Genomic DNA, 27,145 nt, shown 5'->3' on the forward strand with positions numbered 1-27,145 from the left:
TTTATATGTGTTACTTCTTAGTGTGTATATATATTTTTTTTGGTGGGGGGAGGGTGGGGCATGCCATGCGGCATGTGGGATCCTAGTTCCTCGACCAGGCATCAAACCCACGCTCCCTGCATTGGAAGGATATAGTCTTAACCACTGGACCACCAGGGAAGTCCCAGTATATATATATTTGATCTTTCTGGAAATTGACTTCTAGTGAGGGGTGAGGCAAAGACCTACTTGTATTATTTTTCCAAGTGGTTAGTGTAGAGGAGTAAAAAGTTTTCCTTGACCCTCTTAGGGTCCCTGGCTGGCTGTGAAAAGTAAACTGACAAAGACGGATAAACAGGAGTAAAGCATACAAATTATATTGAATTTTTTCATATACATGAGAGCCATCACAAGAGAATGAAGACTCAAAGAAGTGACCAGAGCAGGAAGTTTTTATACCTTTCAGACAATCAGACAATAAATTTGTGAAGAATTGACCAGGCAAAGGAGTTTGGGCTAGGAGTAGTAAATGGTGAAAATGTAACTAGGAAGATAAGGGTTAGTTTAACTAAGTTTGTTTGTAGATTCCTCTGGTGCCTTCCTGGACTGATAAGAGTCTGTCTCCAGGAAAAGGAAAATTTATTTCCTGCCTTTAGGTGGGAAGGAGGGAGTTTTTTCTGCATTTAGTACTTCTTAATTGCCTTCAGCTCAAAATAATTTTTATGTCAGAGAGGCATATTTTGGGGCAACATATTCTGGTTTCCTTTATTAATTAATTTTCCTAACATCATTAGTTGAATAAACCATTTTTTCCCCCAAAATGCCACCTTTATCACATGCTCAATTCCCATATATGTCTTGCTTCTACATTCTCCTCTGTTTCATTGCTCTGTTTTGAATATTCCTTCGAAGGACCAGACTTTTTTCATAATAATTCGGAAGTAGCCACTTAGCAAAATTCTTTAGGTGATACTTAGGTATTACTACCAATAGTAGTAATCATTCTTCTATTAATTCTTTTGGTTTCTATGTACGTGGTCACATTATTTGCAACTAATACACTTTTTGCCCATCTGTTCTAATGTTTATATTTGTCATTTCTTTCTCCTGTTTCTGATATTGGTGGGAACGTTTTTTCTCCATTAAACATGGTACAGCCTTTTTGGTTGAGATACGTACTTTTTTCTAATGTGAAGAGATTTTCCTTTTAGTAATAGTTAATAATAAAGAGTTTTATCAAAAATTAAAGTCAAATTTTTTAGTTGCCTTTTCAGCATCTAAGGATTATCATATGACATTTTCCCTTTGATTTATTAACGTTGTGAATTATAGTAACAGACTTTCTTACACTGAAAAGTTTTTTTATTCCTGTACTTGAACTCCTCTTGGTCATGTTATTTATTCTATTAAAGGTCTACTGAATTCTATATTCTTAGTCTCCTTAAAGTGTTTTCTCAATAATCACATGTGAAATTGATCTTTGATTATCTTTTGTGCTGCCTTTCATGTTTTAGTACCCATGTTTTGCTGACTTTTTAAAATAATTTAAAGAGAATTCAGAAGTTTTTCTCCTTTTGGTACTGTCTGGAATAGTCTAGAAGCATTTCTTCTTGGCCACTCCTTTTAAAATATAGGACAGCCCTCTTGTCCTTCCTCTCAGCACAACCGACAATAGGTCATAGAGCAGTAACTTTTTTTTTCCAGTTTTTTATTTGAAAGTTACTTCGTCTTTACAGAAGAGTTGCGGGAATATGAATAGTACAAAGAACATCCCTATACTCTTTACTCAGATTTGTCTGTTGATAATACTTTACCCCATTTGTAAAGCTGTGACTTTTAATAAAATTTCCTAGAGACTTGGTTAGAATAAAACTACAACACTAAGGGTGTAGCAGTTAACTGCTAATACTAGAAATAGTATTCTTCAAGCACATTTGCTCAGATCCAGCCTCTCTGTCCATTGCAGAGGCTTCTCACTGCTTCACTTTTTGCTGTCCCTCTCATGGGCATCATGAACCGTGCTTTGGAGTACAGGCCTACTCGAGTTCACTCAAGTGCTTCAGCCTCAACTCAGTGTCTTTGTCTTTAGAGAGAGAAGATTTCTGCCCTGTCCTGCTGCCCTCTAAGGCCTACTTCCTTTCCAGCCTCACATGATCCTAGTGTATTTCCTTCACGGGAAAGCTTGCTTCAATCCATGAGGAAGAGCCAGACCATCAGGGAAGTGTGACAGCACATTTCCCAAAGCGTAGCCTATTCATTCTTGAGTAAAGAGAAGATCAGGCCTGTATGTCCATATTCCTGTGGTCTGTTTCCTGCTCCTAGTCCCGTGTGAGACAAGAGCACATGAATGAACACACACACACACACACACACACACACACACACACACACACACTCCCTCTCTCTCTTTCTCTCTTTCCCCTTTAAGAATAAACAATAATTTTCAGATATACCATCTAAACCTCTATATAGGAAAGAAAATTAAGAACATTTAAATACTTCTGCTAAAACATACACTTCCTTAACAATGATAAATAATAGAACATAGGATTTCAGTCTAACATTTTTCTATGTGGGTTTCTTTACTTAATTTAGTTCCTCATTAAGATTTAAAATCTACATACCTTAAAAGTCCTCCAAAGGGGTATCTTCTAGAACAAATAGGCCACCTATTCTAAAGACAATCCACAAGCTGCTTATAACTGTAAAATTGGCAAAATTTCTAGTTTCAAAAAATTTTCAATCAGCAGGCATCTTTTGTATACAATTGCTGTATAAAAGCCATCACAATACAAAAAATTGAAACTGAAATTCAGTGTGTCAGTTAGGATCATTGTTATTTAGTTGCTCTTAATTTTATGGAAAAAGACATTTAGAAAACCTAAAATTGTTCTCCTCAGTATAATAGTGATTCATTATTTTGAAAATATTGAAAAAATGTTCTCTTGAAGTTAATGTATTCTTTTTAATTCTTCCTATGTAGTTAACCTAAACAGTTGTATTATTACTGAGTCAAGGCTTTTGTTCCAAATAGGTGATTTAGGCTTAATCATTATGAAACACTGGACGGTTCCACTTTAACAAATTCTGTGGTAGTTAGAGCTCAGAGCTTTGAACCACCTATACATACATAATTAAGAAGTTTATTTCTAGGGGAAAAGTAGTTTCAGCCAATTATTTTCCTATTGATAAATTTTATCTAGAACTCAGCTATTCTATGCTATGTATAATTTCTTTCCTTAATGGGAACATGAAATTAAACTAATATACTTTTATTTTTTAATTTGGAATCATGTTTTGTTAGAGTTTGTCCTATCAAACTTTATCTTCTACTGATGGTGCCCAAAAAAGGAACAATCAACAGCAAATATTTAAAAAATAAATACCTAAGAACATTAGCAACTGATTATCTTTCTAATTTGTAGAAATCACCATTAGTCATTTAACTACATGATCTTTTAACAAAGAGATGATGAATAGAAGATTTGGTGTTACCATGAAAAATAACTAGATAAAAACTAATGGGAATTTCATTTTTTAGGTGAATTCTCCAACCAGGGTAGGGTATTATCTTCAGATAAATCAGATACCTGAATCAGGTATGCAGATTCAGAAATTCATTCTTTTCAGTGATTCCAAGTTAATCAGATTCTGAGATTTTTCATTCAAGCTAACGAAACTCAAGGAAAACTTTTCATTTAGCTCACAATGCCTGCTTATTGATGTATATTGAGGAATGGCTTTCCTTGACTGTTGTCACCCTAAAGAGGCAGAATGGACTCTTTCACCCAAAATTTGGTTCAGATGTCCAGAATGATGATGCCACACAGATGTCAATAGAATGTGAAAAAGTTTATTTACTCACATACTGCTTTCCAGGGAGAGCAGGGTAGGCTCCTAAGCAGGTATGAAAATAGCTGGAGAAAACAAGGAAAGGAGACTGGTTTGGTTTTTTTACTGGGTTTAGTGCTGCTATGAACATTGCCGTGCATGTATATTTTTGAATTAGAGTTTTCTCCAGTTACATGCTGTGGAGTGAGATTGCTGGGTCACATGGTAACTCTATTTTTAGTTTTTAAAGGAACCTCCATACTGTTTTCCATAGTGGCTGCACTAATTTATATTCCCACCAGCAGTGTAGGAGGGTTCCTTTTTCTCCACACCCTCTCCAGCATTTACTATTTGTAGACTTTTTGATGATGGCCTTTCTGACTAGTGTGAGGTGATACCTCATTGTAATTTTGATTTGCATTTTTCCAATAATTAGTGATGTTGAGCATCTTTTCATGTGTCTGTTGGCCATCTGTTTGTCTTCTTTGGAGAAATGTCTAATTAGATCTTCCACCCATTTTTTGCTTTGGTTGTTTGTTTTTTTGATATTGAGCTGTATGAGCTGTTTGTATATTTTGGAAATTAATCCCTTGTCGGTCACATCATTTGCAAATATTTTCTCCCATTCTGTGGGTTGTCTTTTCGTTTCTTTTATGGTTTCCTTTGCTGTGCAAAAACTTTTAAGTTTAATCAGGTCGCATTTATTTATTTTTGCTTTTGTTTCCATTACTCTAGGAGACAGATCCAAAAAAATACTGCTGCAGTTTATGTCAAAGAGTGTCCTGCCTGTGTTTTCCTCTGATAAGAGTTTTATAGTATCTGGAAAGACCTACATCCTTGATCTCAGTAGCAGACAATATTAGGAAATTTTGGAAACTAGTTTATCAGTGGATGCCTGGCAGGCCAACACAGAACACTGTTAGTCACACTAAGTGAAGAGCACCAAAGTCCAGGTAGGCAGGTGATTGGCACTAAGTAAATTTAGCAACAAGCAAAAGGTAAGGACCTGGTGATAGAATCTGAGTCCCAGAGAAAGAATCCTATTTCCCAGGATATCAGGGAAGCAAAACAGACCCCTATTTCTAGAGAAATTGAAATTAAGAAAATGAGTGATGAAATCATGGAAGGAAGCAAAACCAGGGACTCATAACTAGGGCACAGGTTCGTGGTATGGTCTACACACACAAAATAAGGCCATGGCTCAGTTCCTGGAACTGTGCTCATGGTCAGAGTTGTTGCAGGAAAGAAGCAACACTAATGATCTCAAGCCAGGTGATGATCTATAATTCTTAAATTTCTACTGCCTTGGAACTAACTTGGTCCCAGAATTTTGTTTAAGTGGTTTCAGCTCTGAGGATTGGCAGGTTTTGAGGACAAGGAAACATATCAGTCATTATACTCTATATTGGTGCATAATTACTCTTTGGTTCGGATTTACAAAACTAAGTTATGTGAAAGCTTGTTCTTTTCTCTTAGGGCTAAGATTTACCACTAGGTGAATCTTAAATTTGACTCTGCAGGCCTAAAGGTTGGGTTGTGCGCTACTTCTTGGAAAGAGATATAGAATATTAAGGTGTTAAATTATTTAATTTTATAATAAAATATGTAGGGTGCTTTGTGTATGTGTGTGTGTCAGTTCCTAAGTTACCTTAACCTGTTAACAAGCCCTGCCGAACTTATCCTCAATTTTACTCTTAAAATACTAGGTAGAAAAAATGTTTTATCTTCACCTGCATCTTGTTTCAACACTGAAAGCTTTTAGACTTTGTTTTGACTCTGTACTTGAATGTTATGCCTCAAAACTTTGAAATGGTAACTAAAAATATAATTGCTCTTGGACTAAATACTTTTCAGTTACCTTCCTCCCTTTTGTTAAAAATCGTAAACACCTTTCCTGTGCCTTGGTCTTGCCTGTCCCAGAGAATTTAAAGTCCTTGATTTTTATTTAGTCATCCATTCACTCATACCTTCAAATAATGTCTGAGCACTTACTATATGCCAGGTCAGAAACAAAATCACTTCCTGCATTCCATTTACCATGTTTCCATAATGGAAGCTTGCTAAAAGTCCACAACTTTATTTTTCTCTTTTTTCTTTCATTTCACTCAGCATTTAAAACTTATTTTAAATTGTTTTATGTTTCTGTCTTTTTTCTCCTTGAAGAGTCTTGTAAGCAGGGTCTATGTCTTTTAGTCTTTCTCATGGTTCATAATAGTAACTACTTTTTTGCAAAGACAGGATTATTGAGGTATAATTCACCCTTTTAGGTAAATTCACTTTTTTTTTTAATTGAAGTATAGTTGACTTACAATGTTGTGTTAGTTTCATGCACACAGCAAAGTGATTCAGTTGTACTTATACGTATGTATATGTATATATCCATTTTTTTTCAGATTCTTTTCCATTATAGGTTATTATAAGATATTGAATATAGTTCCCTGTGCTATACAATAGGTCCTTGTTGTTTATCTGTTTTATATATAGTAGTGTGTATCTGCTAATCCCAAACTCCTAATTTATCCCTCCCTTCTAAATTCACCTTTCTTAGTGTACAGTTCCATGAGTTCTTCCATGCAGGCATGTAACTGCCACCACAAGATACAGAACAGTTCAGTTAGTCCCCAGATCTTCTCACATGCTGCTGTCCTCCTCCCACCCCACAGCCCCTGGGTGTGCTTTCTGTACCTGTTGTTTCGTCTTTTCCAGAATGACATAAAAATGGAATCATGTAGTACCTAGTTTGGGGGTCTGACTACTTTCACTTAGCAAAATGCATTTAAGATTTTTTTTTATTAGAGTATAGTTGCTTTACAATATTGTGTTAGTTTATACTGTACAGCCAAGTGAATCAGCTATACGTATACATATATCCTCTCTTTTTTGGATTTCCTTCTCATTTAGGTCACCACAGAGCACTGAGTAGAGTTCCCTGTGTTATACAGTAGGTTCTCATTAGTTATCTATTGTATTTTATTTTTTTAAAGGAACAAACACTATTTATTTATTTAATAAATTTATTTTATTTTATTTATTTTTGGCTGTGTTGGGTCTTCATTGCTGCACGCAGGCTTTCTCTAGTTGCAGCAAGCGGGGGTTACTCTTTGTTGTGGTGCATGGGCTTCTTATTGCAGTGGCTTCTCTTTGTTGCAGAGCACGGGTTCTAGGCGCGCTGGCTTCAGTAGTTGTGGCATGTGGGCTCAGTAATTGTGGCTCGCGAGCTATAGAGTGCAGGCTCAGTAGTTGTGGCACACGGGCTTAGTTGCTCTGTGGCATGTGGGATCTTTCCAGACCAAGGATCGAACCTATGTCTCCTGCATGGGCAGGCAGATTCTTAACCACTGTGCCATCAGGGAAGTTCTCTATTTTATACATAGTATCAGTAGTGCATATATGTCAATGCCAATCTCCCAATTCATCCCACCCACCCCCCTTCCCCCTTGGTATCCATACGTTTGTTCTCTATGTCTGTGTCTGTTTCTGCTTTGTAAATAAGATTGTCTATACCAGTTTTGTTCCTTTTTTATTGCTAGATGGTATTGCATTGTATAGATTTACCACAGTTTTTATTCATGCACCAGTTGAAGCACATCTGGGTTGTCTCCAGTTTCTGGCTATTATGAACAAAACCACTATAGACATTCATTTAGTAACCAGTTTTTAAATGGGAACAGCTTAGAGATCGGGCAGTGTGATATAACTGTGAAAACAATCGGGACAGCAGTGATGTGGGCTTTCATACTACTTTTTCATCCAGTTAACTGTGAACTTCAACAAATAGTTTAACCTCTCTGTACTTACTTCTATTGTAAAATGTGCATGATTTAGGACTTATTCTAGCTTTAAAATTACATGATATTGTACTGTATAGGTATTTACTCTTGTGTTCTTCAAGAGGAGAATTATACATGGTCACATACATCTTTGTAAAATTAAGTTGTATGAAATCAGTATAACTAATTTTTTTGATATTTGAAATTGAAGTATAGTTGACTTACAATGTTGTGTTAATTTCTGCTATATAGCAAAGTGATTCAGTTACATATGTACATATTCTTTTTATATTTTCTTCCATTACAGTTTATCATAGGATATTGAATATAGTTCCCTGTGCTATACAGTAGAACCTTGTTTGAAACCAGTGTAACTACTATTTTAAATTAGTGGTCCTTTTGTCTCTAAGTTCAATCACAAATGACTTGAAAATAATATAATTTTCTTAATAAATTTTAAATGTCATGATAATCTTGAGCTCTTTATTAACTGTGTAATCCAGATGATTTTACATTGGAAAATTATTTTGATAATACTTTTAAATAAAATATTTGATAAACATTTTCTTTCAAAATATTTTAGCATTTATTTATTTTTAATTTAGATGGGTCTAGGAAAGACAATTCAGGCAATTGGCATCGCTTACTTCTATAAGGAGGAATGGCCACTTTTAATCGTGGTCCCTTCATCTCTGAGGTACCCTTGGACAGAAGAAATAGAGAAATGGATCCCAGAGCTGGGTCCAGAAGAAATCAATGTTATCCAGAATAAAACTGATGTTGGGTAAGAACAACTTTTTAATCTTTAAGAAAAGAAAAGCCCTCCTGTGTGTATTTAGCATATAGCCATGTTTAGAATGAGATTATCACAGAATTTGGAATGAAGAGAGTAATATGGCGAATTTTATTTTACACTTTAAAATATGAATTATTTATCTAAAACCCAACTGTGTATTTGATGTCATAAGCTCCTTTATGGTATATTTTTAAAGTAAATGTAAAGTATACATGCTTTAAAAATATATGAATATACCTATGCTGTATATACCTTAAATTTACTTTAAGCAGACTATTTTAGGGTTGAAAAACAAATTTTACAACTTTTCAAGGATTAACTTGAAGATTTTGAGCTTTTATTATCAGCAACTATGGCTGGGTTTGCTTTCTAAGTTGTTAGTATGCAAGTTTTATGTATAACTGAAAATTAATGTTAGGCAATTTTACTTTTTTATTTTAATTTATAATTTTAATATTTTCTATATTGAAAATATTTATTTTGTGGTTATTTGAAGTCCTTACTCTAAAAATCAGTCATAGTATAGCTACTGTATTTTTCTCCTTTTGTTTTCTAGCCATTGGAAAAAACCAATCAATTTGAATAAACCAATCAATTTGAATATTAATAATTTATTACACTGAGTTTCTGGGTGAATCATGCAAATTATCATGTTCTCAGAAGTTGAAAATTACCAATTTCTCATCCACAAATAAAAAACGATGTACCTACTAGAAATAAATGTTAATACTTAGATTTTTTTGTGCGTGTGTGGTAGTATTCTACTATATTGTATCCTCTAAGGTTGTAAACATAAAGAGTGTTTGTAGAAATAAAGGTGGCCTTTGTAAATGTGGAAGGAGGACCCAGATAAAATAGATGGCAGCCTTTTTCTCTTTCAACCTTGGAACTCTAATTCAATGAAATATGTCTTCTGGGCCGAAGAAAATTTAGACCCTATTTGCATGGTCAAAATAAAATGTATGCAATAATTATAAATTTTCTCTCTTACAATAAAACTGCATAAAATTTAAGACAAGAATTTAGAGAATGTAGAATTTATTAAGGCCTTTATAGTCATTTTCTGTAGGCTATACCTTATTTAAAAGTTAAATTTAAGTATTTTTAAAATATTTCTCCTCTATCATTTTTAATAGCATTTAGGTCTTCTAATTTTTATTGTTATTTTGGAAATATATTGCGATTAAATAGTGGCTAGTATTTTTATTTAAATAATAGTTGGGATATGTTTGATAGTACTACAACCCTACAGTGTAACTTTTCTGCAGGACGTTAGCTAAGGGCAGAAAAACTTACCCAATGTCTTCCAGGTACTTAAAGAAAACAGCTTTAGGTATATAGCAACATGTGGCAACATGTATTTACTGCAAATACATATACCTCCTTTTGTCATGCCAGTTATTCCTGGACTGTCCACTAGTCAAGATGTAGCAGGATAGCAGCTACAGTGACCTTTGAAGCCCTTGTCTTCTGTATATTGCTCTTAGTATATCTAAGTGATATTAACCCTAAAATTTTCTTCTGCAGCTTTTTCTGGTATTTGAGTACAGTAGGAAATTCTTAAGACTCTATATTAAGTAGATTTATCCAGGAATTAAATGTAGTTGTCCTTAAGAAAAAAAAATTCATGTTAGTACTGGCTCTTTAGGAGATCTGACTTTTCTGTTAGAGAGTAGAGAACTGCAGAAGACTGACACTGTCATGTGTTTTTCACTGGTGATATAGAAAACACAAGAGTGATATGTTTTATTGTTAATGCATTTATTTGTATAATTATTTCATTCTACAAACTCATTGGGAGCGTAACATTGTACATACAAAGCTGAAAAAGACACACTTCCTGTCCTCAGCCCATCTTATGATATAATAAGGGAAATAAATATATAAATGAATAATTTCATTACAGTTTGATAAAGAATATTATAGATACGTGAATTATAGAGATAGTCCAAAAGATCAGAGATAACTTTAGCCCAATGTGTCTCTGTGTGAGGTGGTACCCTCCTCCTCTTTTCCCCACACTCTGTCACCCCAGGGCCAGGACCTCACTTGTCAAAATGACAAGGACTCTATTGGCCTTTAATGGGAGGGTTCAAGAATGTGAAATGCCCTGAAGTGTTCTGGACAGACCTGTAATACTAAGTATCATCTTGCTCGAAATCACAACAGCACCTCAGCTGAAAAACACTGCTATCCTGTTTGTGGGAAGGCTTCATTGAATAGTTAACTAATCTTTGAGTATCTACTTTTTTTATGCATGATTCTAGGTGCATGGAAGCAAATATTCTCAGAAAGTAATGTACTTATCCTAGTAAATGTGGCTACCTGGATGTCAAAATATTCCAAAGACCAGTTAACCAAAAATTTGGATTCTGATTTGTCATATTTGAAGATGGTAAAATCTTAAGAGATACTGGGTTTCAGCGGTAGTACCATCTCTTCTTATTTTTCCTCTTCTTTCTCCTCTGTGTTTCTTCCCAAAGAAATGTATTTTTTTAATGATAAATTGGTTACTAAAATATTTTTAAAGTACATGGATTTTCTTTTCTAGGAGAATATCGACCAGCAAAGTGACAGTTCTGGGTTATGGTCTTTTAACCACAGATGCAGAGACTTTGATAGATGCACTGAATAATCAGAACTTCAAAGTAGTTATTGTAGATGAATCACACTACATGAAGTCCAGAAATGCAACTCGCAGCAGGATTTTATTGCCAGTAGTACAGAAAGCCAAACGAGCCATTCTTCTTACAGGAACTCCAGCACTTGGAAGACCTGAAGAGGTATTAAAATCCTTATACTCTGGGCTTTAAAAAAAGAATTGAATCAATCACTGTTTTTTGCAGTTTTTAATTTTAAATCAGATGCCTCAAAGGCCATAAGAGCACATTGGGAAATTCTAGATATCTATTTATAGTTAAATATATCTTTTACCATGACTGTTTTTATCTGTTTACATGTGAACCATAGCCATGCTTGCAGGTATATATAAAAAATAGTTTTTACCGTCATTATAAGATTTTCATATTTAGTACACATTTGTAATATTCTTCACACTTGTGTTCTTATGGTTCTTCTATGGTCTCAGTTTTCATTTATCTAGTCTATTTTACATTATAAGCTCCTTATGACTGGTGTTGAATCTACTTTGTATCTTTTATACTGTGTTACATAATTTCTCTCTGTTCCTCTTTCGCTTCAAAATCCACATTTCGGAAGGTAGACAGAAAATAGAACTTATATGAAGACCAGATAGGGTATCCACTTTGAATGGAGGGATAAGGCATTTGTTGGATTCCCTATTTAGCTTTTACAACTCTAAGAGGCAGATGGGGTATGGAGGGCTGAGAGGAAGAAATGAAGGGTGAAACACTCTAAGGGTCAGTGTAACCTAGGGAAGCACTGTCTATTAAGGTACACTTAGTCATAGAAAAAAATATGAGCCTATTGTCTGGTAGGGTTGTTGTAAGAAATAAAGGAAATATTGCTTCGAAAGTACCTTGTCATGTGCCATAGTAAGCACTCAACTAAGGGTGTCCATTGTTATTTTTGATTCTTAAGCCAAGCCTGAGAAACAGCTATTGCATCGCATCTCTACTAGTATTACCAAGGCTCTGCTTTTGTTCTCCACCCTGGGAGTCTTCTGAAATACACATAACAGTACATAGACTGTGATGGTATAATTCTCAATTTTACCTTTTATATTTTTGCTCTGGATACTCACTGGAAGTGGGAGAGTGGACCCCAAGTAATTTACTTACGTTCCAAAATTATGTCGCTGAATAATGGGGTTTATTATGTCTTAATATAAAATGTATCATTTAAGAAGGAGAATGTATAAAAGATATATGTATTTTAAATGATAGTAGTAAAATGAATACTCACTTACTGATTACCTACCGTAAGAAAGAGAGCACTGACAATACGGTAGTGGCCCTTGTGTCCCATGTGATTACATGCCAGTCCCTTCACTCCTCACCCAGGATAGCCACTATTCAAAGCAAGGGTAATTCCTGGTTTTGTGGATCACGATGGTTATACAAATTGGGGATGTTTGGGACTCTTTAAGAAAAAACTATAAAATTACAAGTTCTAAATTAGGAGTTCTGAAATTGGTATGAGTCCTCCAACTTTGTTTTTCTTTTTCAAGATGTTTTTGGATATTCTGGGTCCCTTGAATTTCCATATGATTTTTTTTGTAGAACTTGGCATTTTTTACAGAGAATCCAGCTTAGATTTTCATAGGTATTGTGTTGAACCTGCAGATCACTTTGGAGTGTATTGCCATGTTAACAGTATTAAGTCTTCAAATCCATGAACATGAGATATCTTTCAGTTTATTTAGGATTTAATTGTTTTCCAACAGTGCTTTGTAGTTTTAACAGGATAAGTCCTATGCTTCTTTTGTTAAAAATTTTATTCTTTTTGATACTGTTGTCAATAGAATTGTTTTCTTAATTTCATTTGTAGAATGTTCATTGCAAGTATTTAGAAATACAATTGATTTTTATGTATTGATCATGTATCCTGAAACCTTGCTGAACTCATTTATTATTTCTAGTAGTTTTTAGTGGACTCCTTAGGATTTTTTGTAGACAGGATCATATATACGTTACTTTAATTGCCCTGGCTAGAACTTCCAGTACAATTTTGAATGGAAATGGCAAGTATGGCATCTTTATTTTGTTCCTAATCTTAGGAGGAAAGCCCTCAGTCTTTCACCTTTAAGTATTACCTGTGTTACTTGTGGCTTTTTGTAAATTTCTTTTATCAGTTAAGTTCCTTTCTACCTCTTGTTTATTGAGTGTTTAATCATGAAAGGATATTGAGTTTGTCAAATGCTTTTTCTGCATTTATTGAGGTACTTATATTTTTTTTTGTCCTTTATTCTATTGATAGGGTGTATTATAATCATTGATTTTCAGATGTTAAACCAACCTTGCATTCTAAGATAAATCTCACTTGGTCATGATATATAATCCTTTCATATGTTGCTAGATTCAGTCTGCTAATATTTTGTTGATGATTATTGTGTCTATATTCATAAGAGATATTGATTTGTAGTTTTTTTTAAAATTATATCTTGGTCCAGTTTTGTTATTAAGGTAATACTGGCCTCAAAGAATGAGATGGAAAGTGTTCCTTCCTCTCCTATTTTTTAGAAGAGTTTGCAAAACATTGGTATTACTTCTTTTTTAAATATTTGGTGAATTTGATGGTGAAGCTATATGGGCCTGAACTTTTCTTTGTGAGTCGATTTAGGTTAACAACTCATTCTCTTCATTGAATAATGTCCATTCAGATTGTTTCTTTTTGAGTCAGTTTTGGTACTTTGTGTCTTTTTAGGAATTTGTTCATTTCATCTAAGTTACCTAATATATTGGCATACTATTGTTCATAGAATTCCCTTATAATTTTTTGTATTTCTGTGAGGTTGATAGTGATGTCCCCTCTTTCATTCCTGATTTTAGTAATTTGAGCCATCTCTCTTTTTTCCTTGGTCGTTGGAGCTAAAGTTTTGTCAATTTTGTTGATCTCTCCAAGAACCAACATTTGGTCTCATTGATTTATTTCTCTGTTGTTTTCCATTCTCTATTTTGTTCATTTCCATTCTAATCTGTGTTATATTATTCCTTCTGTTTGTTTTGGGTATAGTTTGCTCTTCTTTCCAGTGTTTTAAGGTTAAAAATTAGATTATTAATTTGAGAGCTTTCTTCTTTCTTAATACAGACATATACAGATATAAATTTTCCTCTAAGCACTGCTTTCATTGCATCTCATTTTTGATATGTTATCTCCTCAGTTTCATTTATTGCAAAGTCTTATCTAATTTCTAAATAATTTCCCTTGTGATTTCTTTTTTGAACAATTTGTTATTTAGGAGTATGTTGTCATATAAAAAGGATGTAAAGCAACAAAGCCACTTTGGAAAACACTTTGACAGTTCCTTAATAAATTAAAAATCAAATTACTATAGTACCTAGCAATTCCATTCCTAGGTATATACCCAAGAGAATTGAATATACAGCTGTTCATAGTAGCATTATTCATGATATCCCAAAAGTGGAAAAAAGCCATTGTCCATAACTGCTGAATGGATAAACAAAATACAGCCATAAAAGAAGTAAAGTACTAATATACTCTACAACATGGGTGAACCTTGACATTATGCTAAGTGAAAGCCAGACACAAAGGCTACATATTTTTTTATTCTATTTCTATAAAATGTCCAAAATAGGCAAATTCTTGGAGATGGAAATATATTAGTGGTTGCCAAGACCGGAAGAGAGGGGAAATGGGAAATGACTAGTAATGGGTATAGATTTTATTTTTGGAGTGATAAAAATGTTCCAGAATTAGATAGTGGTGATCGAGGTACTTTTTTTTTTTTAATATTTATGTTTGTTTGTTTGTTTGTTTATTTATGGCTGCGTTGGGTCTTCATTGCTGTGCACAGGCTTTCTCTGTTGCGGCGAGCAGGGGCTAGTCTTCGTTGCGGTGCACAGACTTCTCATTGTGGTAGCTTCTCTTTTTGCAGGGCACGGGCTCTAGGCACGTGGGCTTCAGTAGTTGTGGCACGCGGGCTCAGTAGTTGAGGCTCGCAGGCTCTAGAGTGCAGACTCAGTAGCTGTGGTGCACGAACCTAGTTGCTCCGCGGCATGTAGGATCCTCCTGGACCACGGCTTGAACCCGTGCCCCCTGCATTGGCAGGCAGACTCCTGACCACTGCACCAGCAGGGAAGTCCCTGGGGCACATTTTGAACATACTAAAAGCCACTGAATTTACACTTTAAAAGTGTGAACAGTAAAAGTGGTATATGAATTTATATTTCAATAAAGCTGTTGTTTTTAAAAAGCATATTAACAGTGAGACACTACTATGTGCATTCTATTAAAGTTATAAAAATGAAAAGATTTTATGATACTATTGATGGGAGTATAAATTGGGACCATCTTTTTACAGTGCAGCATAGTAACATCTATCAAATTTTTAAAAACATATACCTTAAACCCACCTGTTTCATTTCTAAAAGTGTACCCTATAAACCCATCTAATATAAATGCAGATGGGGAATGGATGGATGGATGGATGGATAGATAGAGAGATGATTGATAGATGTAGATGTAGATACATATACCTACACCTACATATATTTACGTATTTGCACTCATACACATAGACTTACACCAAGTTATTAATTTTTGTAACTGCATAAAAGCTAGAAACAGTCTATATGTCCATTATCAGGAGACCTTTAAAATATTTTCCAGTACGTCTACATAATAAAGAGTTGCTATGCAGCCTTTAAGCAGTATTTATTATTATTATTATTATACATTGCTTATATAATTTTTAAAACTAAGTAAAATTAGGTATATATGTACTTTAATGATGTCTAAGACATGTTTTGAGGGACAAAATTCGAGTTGTGTATGTTATATGATCCTCTTCGTCTGAATAGAAGAGAATATACAAATATGCATATATAGGCATACAAAATATAGAAATGTATATTGAAGAAAAGGATAGCAGTTATTCCTGAAGAATAGGATGGCATGGTTGGGTGGATGGAGGGGAAGGAGGAGCCTTGATGAAAAAGAGATAGATTTTCTTTTCTACTTTTTACTATTTCATTAACTGGATTTATCGTAGTAACTAATTTACTTGAAAATATTACAACATATTGAGAACACTTGTATTGTTACAGCTTTTTATGCAGATTGAAGCTCTCTTTCCACAAAAATTTGGAACATGGACCGAGTATGCCAAAAGATACTGTAATGCACATGTCAGGTAAGACAAACTATTTTCTGTAAGTTTCAATCCTCACATATTTACCATGAACATTAAGCTCTGTTAGTTATTCTTTGTTCCAATGTTTTTCAAGCTTGTGGTAGTTATGGAATAATTTGAAGTAAAATCTTGGGTGGATGACCCATATATAAAATAAGTAAAAGGAGTAGATAATGGCAGTTTGTCTTTCTTTATTTTTTACCTTTCAAGTATTTCATTTTTAAAATTATTTATTTTTATTGACTAGATGGATGTGCACATTGCACAAAAATGAAAAGTAAGTGCCCATTCCACCTGTGTTTCTCAGTTAAACATTCTCTTCTGGAGAAGGAGTATCCTTCTGGAGATACTTTATATGTGAAAAAGCACATGTGGTTATGTGTGTATAATGGTATTTCATTTTATTTCTACATATATAGTATTGTAATGTACATACACACTGTTCTGCAGTTTGCTGTCTTCACCTACTATGTATTGGAGATCCATGCATATCAGTTACTAGAAGAGCTTTGACCTTTCTTTTTAAATGCTGCATGTATTCTACTGTTTGGATGCCCTGTAATTGATTTATGCAGTGTACTATTAATAGACATTTATTTGTGGTATATAGCTGTTGCATACAGTGCAGCAATGCATATCCTTGCACGTGTTGAGAGGTAGTATATTATAGTGTCAAAGAGCATGTAAAACTAGAGCTAGACCACCTGTGTTTTATTTTCATATTCAGTGCCTACCAGATGTTTCATTTTAGGAAAATAAGTTTACCTCCCTATCCCTTAATTTCTTCAGCTCTAAAAACAGAATAATTATTCCTTCCTCAGAGTTATTATGAGACTTAAATTAGCTTATATTTATAAAGGCTTGAACAGTGACTGGTACATAGTGAGCTCTCAATAATTTTTAGGTATTTTAATATTTCATGTAATATACATGGGAATAAACCTGTAAGATAAATTTATTAGAAGTGGAATTGCTGGTAGAAAGGGCATTTGCATTTTTATATTTTTTAGACGTTTGCAAATTATGCTCCACAAAACTTATACCGATTTATATTCCTATCAGCAGTAAGATTGTCTCTTTCCCCACACCTTGCCAACATATTCAAATAGAAATTATTTTGTATTGCCAGTGTGATTTGATAGTAGTTTTAATGCACATTAGTCTTCTTGCACATTACTAAGTGAAGCTGAACATTTTTTTCATATATGTAAGAGTCATTTGTACTTTTATCTGTCAGTTATCTGTGCTCTTTGCCCTTCATTCTACTAAGCTTATTAGGTTTTTTTCTTATTGATGTACTGGAAATCTTTATATATTGTGAGCATCAGGTCTTTATCTGTGATATGAGTCCCTTATCTTTTTTGTCAGTATGTGTGTGTGTATTTGATTTTTTTCTTTTTACAATTCCCTCAAATATCCCTATGTGGTTGTGATGTTCTGATGCCTTTTAAAGGGCTCTAAAGCACAGAGATACAAAGAATCCTTCCAAATTGTTTATGTGAAGGCAGTTTAACACTGATACCCAAAATCAGAGAAGATAGCACACACACAAAAAGAACCAAGGCTCTTTTTCTACTTAAGACTATAAATGCAGAAATAGTCAATATTAGTATAAACCAGATACTCATTAAATGGCCTAATACATTAACCATATGCAAATGGAATCTATGTCAGGAATGCAGCCATAGTTTAATATTAGGAAGTCTATTAATATATTTAGCCATGTTAATAATGAAAAGGAAAAGCTTCATTTCATTTTCCCCATTTATGCTGAGATAGAATTTAATAAAGTTCAGCATACATCTTTTTTTTTTAAATAAATTTATTTATTTGTTTATTTTTGGCTGTGTTGGGTCTTCATTGCTTCATGTGGGCTTTCTCTAGTTGCAGCAATCAGGGGCTACTCTTTGTTGTGGTGCGTGGGCTTTTCATTGTGGTGGCTTCTCTTGTTGCAGAGCACAGGCTCTAGGTACACGGGCTTCAGTAGTTGCAGTGGTGGGCTCAGTAGTTATGGCTCGCAGGCTCTTGAGTGCAGGCTCAGTAGTTGTGGCGCATAGGTTTAGTTGCTCCGCGGCATGTGGGATCTTCCTGGACTGGGGCTCAGAACCCGTGTCCCCTGCATTGGCAGGTGGATTCTTAACCACTGCACCACCAGGGAAGTCCCCAGCATTCACCTTTGATTACAGTTTTTAATAATTTTAAGTTATTCATGTGTGATATTTATATACATATCAACACATATAATATATACGTTTATGTATCTGTATGTGTTTTAATCCCAAAGCCACCATCACATGAAACACTAAAACCAAGGCAAGGGTGTTAATTGTCACGCACTTTACCTTTATTCTGCAGGCATTAGTTCAACTACTCAAAAGAAAAATAAGAGGTAAAAATTGGAAAGAAGGGCTTCCCTGGTGGCGCAGTGGTTGGGAGTCCGCCTGCCGATGCAGGGGACGCGGGTTTGTGCCCGGGTCCGGGAGGATCCCCCGTGCTGGGGAGCGGCTGGGCCCGTGGGCCGTGGCCGCTGGGTCTGCGCGTCCGCAATGGGAGAGGCCACAACGGTGAGAGACCCGCGTACAGCAAAAAAAAAAAAAAAAAAAAATGGGAAAGAAAAAGGCAAAATTATTATTATGTGCAGCTGATATTATTTATTTAGAAGACCCAAGACGATGAGCTCAAAAATGTTCAAAACCAAAGAGATTTCATTAAGGTGTCCTAGCACAAAGTTATCATTAAAAAGTCAGTTGTCTTCCTCTACACAAATAATAATAAATAGTTTTAGGATATAATACCAAATAGGTACAATGGTAGATATTGTTGGGGAGCCCTTAGTTATAATTCTTGCAGATTATAAATGTCAAACGTCTGTCTACATGAAACAGATATATTAATATATTAATTACATTTTGGGGACTAGCAAAACCTAACTGGTCAGAATACATTTCTTTTTTTGTTTGTTTTCTGATTAGGACTTGTCACATGACATTAGAAGTGTTAGAAGTGTATACCTGTCCTTTTCTTGCTTATTAATGTAGACATTGTTTCAAAGAAAAGTTTATGAAATGCTTTATGATTAGAGAGATTGTGTTCTATTTCCTGTTTACGAGAGAAAGCCATTTCAAGATTATCATCATGCTTCTCAAGGCATTTTCTTTCAGATTCCATTTCAAAAGTTTTATGTTATTCCTTTACTTCTTTACCTCGAAAGCCCTATGGTTTCATAGACTCTGATTCAGATCAAGGCACTTCTTGGCATTTTAAGTTAGTCTATGGAATGTTAAATTTTTTTCCATAATGTTTGGATTCTATGAAGTTGTCATTTTCACACTATAATTTTGCAGAAGCCAAATTATGGTTAGTTATTCAGTTCTAGACCCTTATTTTATACTTGAAATGTCATGACTATATTAAAAATAAAATTAAATGAAGTTTGAGTAAAAATGTAACTTTACCTTTGTAAAGTTTATTAAATACATAAGTAATGGTAAACAGAAGTATACTTACATGAATGTGATTTTGAGATGAGAAGTCTAGGTGTAGGTAACCACCTACCTGGTTTGCTTTGAGAGGAACAAGAGAAAGTATTACTCAATCAGAGCATCTCATATCCAAGATTCCTTACATCATTCACTCTACTAGGTTATATTTAGAAGAAGCTATAAATACAAATATGACTTGGAGAAGGCAGCACATTCAGTTTCAACCATTAGCACGTTAGAGCTAGAAAGACTTTACAATCATGCAGTCCCCCTCTGTCATTTTATAGGAACCTGGCAAGGTTAAATGGCTTGTCCTGTATGTGACTTCCTGTTACATTTTTTTCACTTTTCCTGGCAGTAAGAAAGACTTTGGCAATGGCAACTTTAAAAAATGTTCCTCTACATAGAAAAAAAGGACACATAGATAGTCCAACCATGCATCCCGTTATTAGCAGCCACCTCCCTGATGTCATGCTTAAAGGTTAAGAATATCTTTATAGTAATTTATCAAAATTTCTGAACTTTCTTTACAGCTGATATTTTGTGCCCATTCTACCTCTTAGGAGAAATAGTTGTCTAAATTTTTATGAGAGGGAAAATCCTGGGTGATAGTACATATAAAGGTATTTATAGTCATTCTCCAAAAGTGTTAATTAGTAGGTCATGTCAGCTTCAAGAAAGCTGTCTTTTATGGAAGTGCACGGTACCTTGTCGTTAGCACTGTTGCATTTAATGTTCTAATCCATGGCTAAATAGAGGTCAGGTCTACTCCATTTGCAAATGGCTCGAATCTGAGAGAAATAGTTAATATACTGGATGGCAGAGATGAGTTTGAAAACTAACTAGATAAAAATTAATAGGATAAATTCTGCACTTAGGCTTAGAAAGTCTGCTTTGTGCGGAAGGGATTTGAGAAATCCTCACCTTTTATCAGTAGTTCAGTTCAAAAAGACTTCTGGTTTTAAATAATGCTAGGCTAAATTAAAGTCAAGTGTCTGTCATAACTGATAAAAATAAAGTAATATTAGGGCACACTAATCAAAGTAGCATCTAGGGTAAGGGATGGTTCTACTCTGCTCATTGATTAGACTATCAGGAGTATGGTCTAATTTTGAATTAATCCATTCATTCAAAAAATATTTATAGGGTACTTGTTACATGCCATGCCATGTGCTAGGCATCAGGTATGCATTAGAGAACAAGACTCAAGTGGTCCTAGCCTTCATTGAATTTTCTAGTCAGACGCTAACTAGATAATTATAGTTGTGATGAGTGTCATAAAAGGGAAGCAAAGGATGTTATGGCAGAGTTTAATAGAGTGAACTAAAAGTAAGTCAGAGAGGACAGAAGAGGCATCCTGTGAATAAGTGATATTTATTTGCATTCCAGGAAGAAGAATTTTCTGTGGTAAGGCTCAGAGCAAGAGAGACTGCTATGCCTTTGAGGAACTAGAAGAAGTTCAGTTCAGCTTGAATATTCTTGAGTGAATTGAAGAGAGGGTCTCAAGGCAAGATGGAGTTAGGCAGGGGTCATATTATACAGGGTCTTGTTCTTCATCATAATAGCAGTAGGAAGGCACTGGAGGGTGTTTTGTGTTGTTATTTTAGTTATCACTATTGTGGGGTTTTTTTTATTACACTAAAATATACTTGAGGAAGTTTATCATTTTAACCATTTTTAAGTTTATAGTTCAGTGATATTAAGTACATTCACATTGTTGTGCAGCCATCACCACCATCCATCCATCTCTAGAACTTTAATGGGCACTGAAACTGTGCCCATTAAATAATAATTTCCCATCCCCCCACTGCATGCATGAAAGGACACGCATGATTATATTCACAAGTTTTACTTGTTATTTTTTAAGACAACATTTTCACATGGTTCAAAATTCTAAAGCGATAGAAACGTATATACTTTGAAAAATCTTCCTTTCACCCCAGTTTCCCTCCCTTTAGGCAACTGTGTGTAGTTTTTAATCTTTCTGCATAAATTGTGTGCCTTTTCAAGCAAATTCCTATTTTTTACTAGTTGTTATAAACATACACGTTGTTTTGTACTTTACTTATTTGTCCTTTCTTTGTATACCTAAATACCTTCAGCCTTTTTATGGCTTTATGATATTATTTACAATATCCATAGTTTCTGGGCTGGCTAGAAGTTGAGGGAGTTTGCATACTTTTATTTTCTCTAGGAAACTGGAAAAGTTTCAGAGAAATGGAAAAGTTGAGGGTTAAAAGTTTGATGAACGTTGACATGGTGTGAGATTTTGATGAATATTGATATGGTGTGAGATTTTGCTGAATGGGGGAATGAGATAATGAGATTAGTGTGGTAGAATTGGTGCAGCACTGAATAACCAATTGAGATCAGCAATTCTAGATTTGTACTGGAACCAGTCTTCTCTAAGGTATATTTCCCCGCAGCGTGGGTAGAGGCTTGGAAAAGGCTTATAGTTGGGTCGATCCAAGATTTTTTCTTTTTCTCACTAGCTTGCAATGCATGGACTGTGGGACAAGGGAAATTATACTATACTGATAAAAACAAAGGTAATGTATGGACTCGGAAATCAAAGTAAGGTGAGGAAGGATGTGAAGACAGGAAGGTTATTGTGGATATGGTAAAAGTTGACTTAAAGGTCCTGATGAGATAGTAAAGCTACAGTGGGTGTGAGTGAACAAGAGGGCTAGGAGGACGGAGGTTCTAAAGAGTGGAAGGTCTGAATTTACCAGGTAGAGCTCTTTTTCAGGATCGATGATTGCTGTGGGAGTAGAATGATTGGAGTGGATTTTAGAAGGTCACTGGAGACAAGGAATACAAGGAACTGAAAGGGAACTAAAAGTCACATTTTAAGAAGCATGTTAACAAACGAAAACATATCTGGGAAAGGGTTCCCGGAATAATGAGGGGATTTCATATTCAGCTCTACAAATGCCTAATATTATTGATTGCCTGCTATATTTAAGACATTATTTCAGAGCTGCCGGCAATACAAAGATGAGTAAGATGTAGTGCTTGATCTTAGGAAGCCTATAGGAATTTGAAAAAGAGAAGACCTAGAGGGAATAAGTCTTTAAATACTTAAAGATCTGTCATGTTTTAAAGGAATTAGACTTTTATCTTTGTGGTCTCAGAGAGTAACATTATTATCAAGGAATGAAACTTAATGGGGAGGTAGATTTGGGCTTAATATAAGAAATAGTAAAATATTCATATGTATATATGACAAGAAGACAATAAAATATATAACACCATACAATAAAAATGGAATGGAAAAATAACATAATCCAACTATACTAACAAGTAAATTGTTTTCATTTTTTTATTTCTATGCTTGTCCATATATCTAATAATTTTTACATAGTTTTAAAGTTTAACATAGCCTACATGTGATGCTGTCATCTACTGTTTTCACTTAGTTATCATCTTGTCTCATGCTTTAACATTGTCTTTATAAGTTATTTTATTTATTTATTTATTTATTTTTGGAGCTATACAGGGACAAGTTTTTATACACTGTTAAAATGAAATTTGTATTAATCTTTACATCAACTATAACTCAATAAAAATTTTTTTTGAAAACTTGAAAAACACTATAAACCTGGCAGACATCTATCGAACGCTCCACACAACAGCAGTAGAATACACATTCTTCTCAAGTGCACACGTAAGGTTTTCCAGGATACGCCATATGTTAAGCCATAAAACAAATCTCAATAAATTTACAAGGATTAAAATCACAAGTGTGTTCTCCAACCACAGCGGAATAAAATCAGAAACCAATTACAGAAAGAAATTAGGGGAATTCACAAATATATAGAAATTCAACATGTTCTTAAGTAATAAATGAGTCAAAGAAGAAATCACAGGGGAAATTAGAAAATACTTTGACATGGGGGCTTCCCTGGTGGCGCAGTGGTTGAGAGTCTGCCTGCTAATGCAGGGGACATGGGTTCGAGCTCTGGTCTGGGAGGATCCCACATGCCGCGGAGCAACTGGGCCCGTGAGCCACAGCTACTGAGCCTGCACGTCTGGAGCCTGTGCTCTGCAACAAGAGAGGCCGCGATAGTGAGAGGCCCACGCACCGCGATGAAGAGTTGCCCCCGCTTGCCACAACTAGAGAAAGCCCTCGCACAGAAACGGAAGACCCAACACAGCCCAAAATAAATAAATAAATAACTTAATATAAAAAGAAAAAAGAAAATACTTTGACATGAATGAAAATGAAAAGATAACATATCAAAACTTATGTGATTCAGCTATGAACACTGGGTGCATTTATCTTTTAAAATTAGAGTTTTTGTCTTTTCCTGATAAATGCCCAGGAGTGGGATTGCTGGATCATATGGTAACTCTATTTTTAGTTTTTTAAGTAATCTCAATACTGTTTTACATAGTGGCAGCACCAATTTACATTCCCACCAACACTTTAGGAGGGTTTCCTTTTATCCCCACCCTTTACCCTCCAGCATTTATTATTTGTAGACTTTTTGATGGACTAGGAATATTCTCTTTCCTCAGAGAGTAAATAATTCATGAAGGGTTGTTTCATGGAGCTATATTAGTTTTTTTAGGTAACAAAGTGAAAGATGAGAACTTCTTAATGCAAAATACAAAATTTGAAACCCTCAAGTTAGGTTTTTGTTGGTTTGTTTCTATTTTTTAATATTTTTTTATGTTTTTGAATTTTTGAATTTTATTTTATTTATTTTTTTTATACAGCAGGTTCTTATTAGTCATCCATTTTATACACATCAGTGTATACATGTCAATCCCAATCTCCCTATTTTATTTTTTTTAATTTCTCTGTTTTATTTTTTAAATATTACTAATGTAAAGATAGTTTATTGCTTTTGTGAAAAGGATTCATACTTATTTTATCAAATCAAACAAAGAGAAAAGAATTTTAAAATCAGTACAAATTAACTGAACTCTCACTGTCCAGAGGTAACCAGGACTAATTTATTATAGTGACTTCCCCTCTAGATAGCTTCTCTGCTTAGCTACATAAGGATAGGTAGATTGGTAGGGAGATAGAGAGGCAGTTTTATATAAATTGGGCCATAGTATGCATACTCTTCTGGAATATGCTTTTTCATTGAACACAATTTTTAAGATGTCTTTCTATATCAATAACTAAAATACAGCCTTTTTATTGGCTATATGGTATGTTATTTTATGTATAAGATACTACGCTATGTATTTTAGATGTATTATCTTTAATTCTTTAAACAATCCTACATGATTGATATGTCCATTTTATAGATGAGTAAACTGAGACTTGAAAAGATTAAGTAACTTGTCCAGATCACAAAACTAAAAAGTGAAAGAGTAGTAATTTAAACACCCCATGTCATCACTTTTCTGTTATTCCTTTTTCAGTATTTGAATTATTTGGTAATTCAGTATCCGTGTTTATATGATTGGCTAAATAAATAGACTAAATAGACTAAATAATATTGTTCTCTAATAAATCAAATAGCTGACTCTTCCTTTCTTGGTCAACTTTTTATCTTTAATTATTCCCTTTTATTCCATCTTTTGGTTTTCTATATAGCTATCACTATTTTTTTTCTTTTTTTACTCAAAGACTTCAACAGATCTGTCAACTTCCAAAAGGCCATACAAGCTCATAGAATTATCTTCTTCTTTTTTTTTTTTTTTCTTATTTCCTGGAGGCCTCCCTCCCACAGCCTCCTGTTCTGCTCCACTCTGGACTGGTTTTTCTTTAGGCATGGTGCAAAGCTGTCTTTCTGAATTTTCTTTTGCCGTTCCATTCCTGGATTCGATGACTTTTGTTTCTTAGTTTATTTTCTGGTCTTCTTTTTAATGTTTTATCATGGAAAAATTCAATATATGTAAAAGTAGACAGAACAAAGTAATGAGCCCCCCATGTACTCTTCATGAGCATCAACATTTGTCAGCTTATGGCCAATCTTGTTTTAGTTATAATCTCATGTACCTCCACCACCCTGTATTATTTTGAAGCAAAGCCTAGACATCACAATTTATCCATAAAATGTTTCAGTAAATATACCTAGAGAGTAAGAACTCTTTTTTTAAAAAAAAATTAATTATTATACCATTATCATGCATAAAAAGATTAAAATTAATAATGATCCCTTAATAACATTAAAAACTCAGTGTTTCAATTCTCAGTTATCTTGTGAATATCATAATTGTACAGTTTTTTAAGTTTTTTCCCCATTGTTTGAGTCAGTACTCAAATAAGGCTCACACATTACAAATGATAGATCTCTCTTAATCTAAGTCTCTCTTAGTCTCCAAGTTTCTCCTCTATTTCCTTGTTTATTTGGTTAATTTTAATTTGTTGAAGAAACTAAATTGTGTCTGTAATCTGGATTTTGCTGCTTGCATCTCCATGGTGTTATTTAACATGTTCCTCTGTCCTCTGTATTTGATATAGAGATTTCAATTTTTTTAGCAATTCTACTTTTCTAGGGATGTTGTGTTCTTCCATTAGAAGGCCTGTGATATCTAAGGACTCTCTTTTTGTCATGTTAGTAGCTATCAACATTCAGTACATGATTTATTAAATCATTAGACATTGTAAAATGGTGATATTCTAATACTCTTTCTTCATTTATTACCTGACATGCCTCTATAAAGGAACCAACCATGCCTCATCCACTATTTGGACACTCAGTGGTTCTCTTTGTTTACAAAAGGCAGGATAAATGCTTAGTTTTTCCTTTTTATTTATGAGTGTTCAAAATAATAAGTTGTTTTGCTAGCATTCTCTAATAGTGTCCAGTGAGGGCTTTTATTTTTGAAATTAGTAAAGTTAAGTCCTTTAACTTTGTTCTTTTTCAAGTTTGTTTTGGCTGCTCTGTGTCCCTTGCACTTTCATCGAAATTTTAGGATCAGTGTGTTGATTTCTGCAAAGACGTCGTCTGGAATTTTGATAGAGATTGCATAGTATCTATAGATCATTTTGGGGAGTTTTGCCACTTTAATAATATTAAACCTTCCAACCTATGAACAGAGATTTGTTTCCATTTATTTAATTTTTAAATTGATTTCTATGGTGTTATGTACTTTTCAGTGTATGATTCATAACATTTATCTTATTTTGTTTTTTTTCATACACTAGCAGGTTGAAGAAATTACCTTCTAATCCTAGTCTCTTGAGTGCTTGAGAGGTTTTATTTTTATCTCATATTTTTTCAATCCATTTTATTTATTATCTTTATTGATGGTCCGATTGTCCCACATTTGACAAAAGGGACTGTCTTCAATATGGTACTTTTGACAGAACCCTACTAGTCTTTAATTGCTTCCTTGACATCTGATATGACCAGATGTTACAGGGTCATTTGTACATTTTTTTTCCTTTGTTCCTCTTAGCATATTTCCTGTTTTTTTCTGAACACATAACCCTGAATGGTTTCCTAAGAAACGTGCACAGAAAGTACATTTTTTGAATCTTTATATGTTTGCTTATAGATAATCTCTTGATTTTTACATTGGT

The 27,145-nt window shown here is 34.2% G+C and overlaps 1 protein-coding gene across 5 annotated transcripts in view; it reads left to right on the forward strand.

The window, feature by feature from the left end:
* ZRANB3 (zinc finger RANBP2-type containing 3) overlaps nucleotides 1-27,145 on the forward strand; it is a 261,611-nt gene that overhangs the window by 134,207 nt on the left and 100,259 nt on the right. For all 5 annotated transcript variants that reach the window (XM_060302499.1, XM_060302502.1, XM_030883073.2 and 2 more), the window contains 3 exons: nucleotides 8,186-8,364; nucleotides 10,928-11,159; nucleotides 16,086-16,171. In XM_060302499.1, the coding sequence (XP_060158482.1) occupies nucleotides 8,186-8,364; nucleotides 10,928-11,159; nucleotides 16,086-16,171 (497 nt within the window). The remainder of the gene's footprint in view (nucleotides 1-8,185; nucleotides 8,365-10,927; nucleotides 11,160-16,085; nucleotides 16,172-27,145) is intronic.

The sequence above is a fragment of the Globicephala melas genome, chromosome 7 (assembly GCF_963455315.2).
Source record: "Globicephala melas chromosome 7, mGloMel1.2, whole genome shotgun sequence".
In the NCBI taxonomy this organism is placed as follows: Eukaryota; Metazoa; Chordata; class Mammalia; order Artiodactyla; family Delphinidae; genus Globicephala; species Globicephala melas.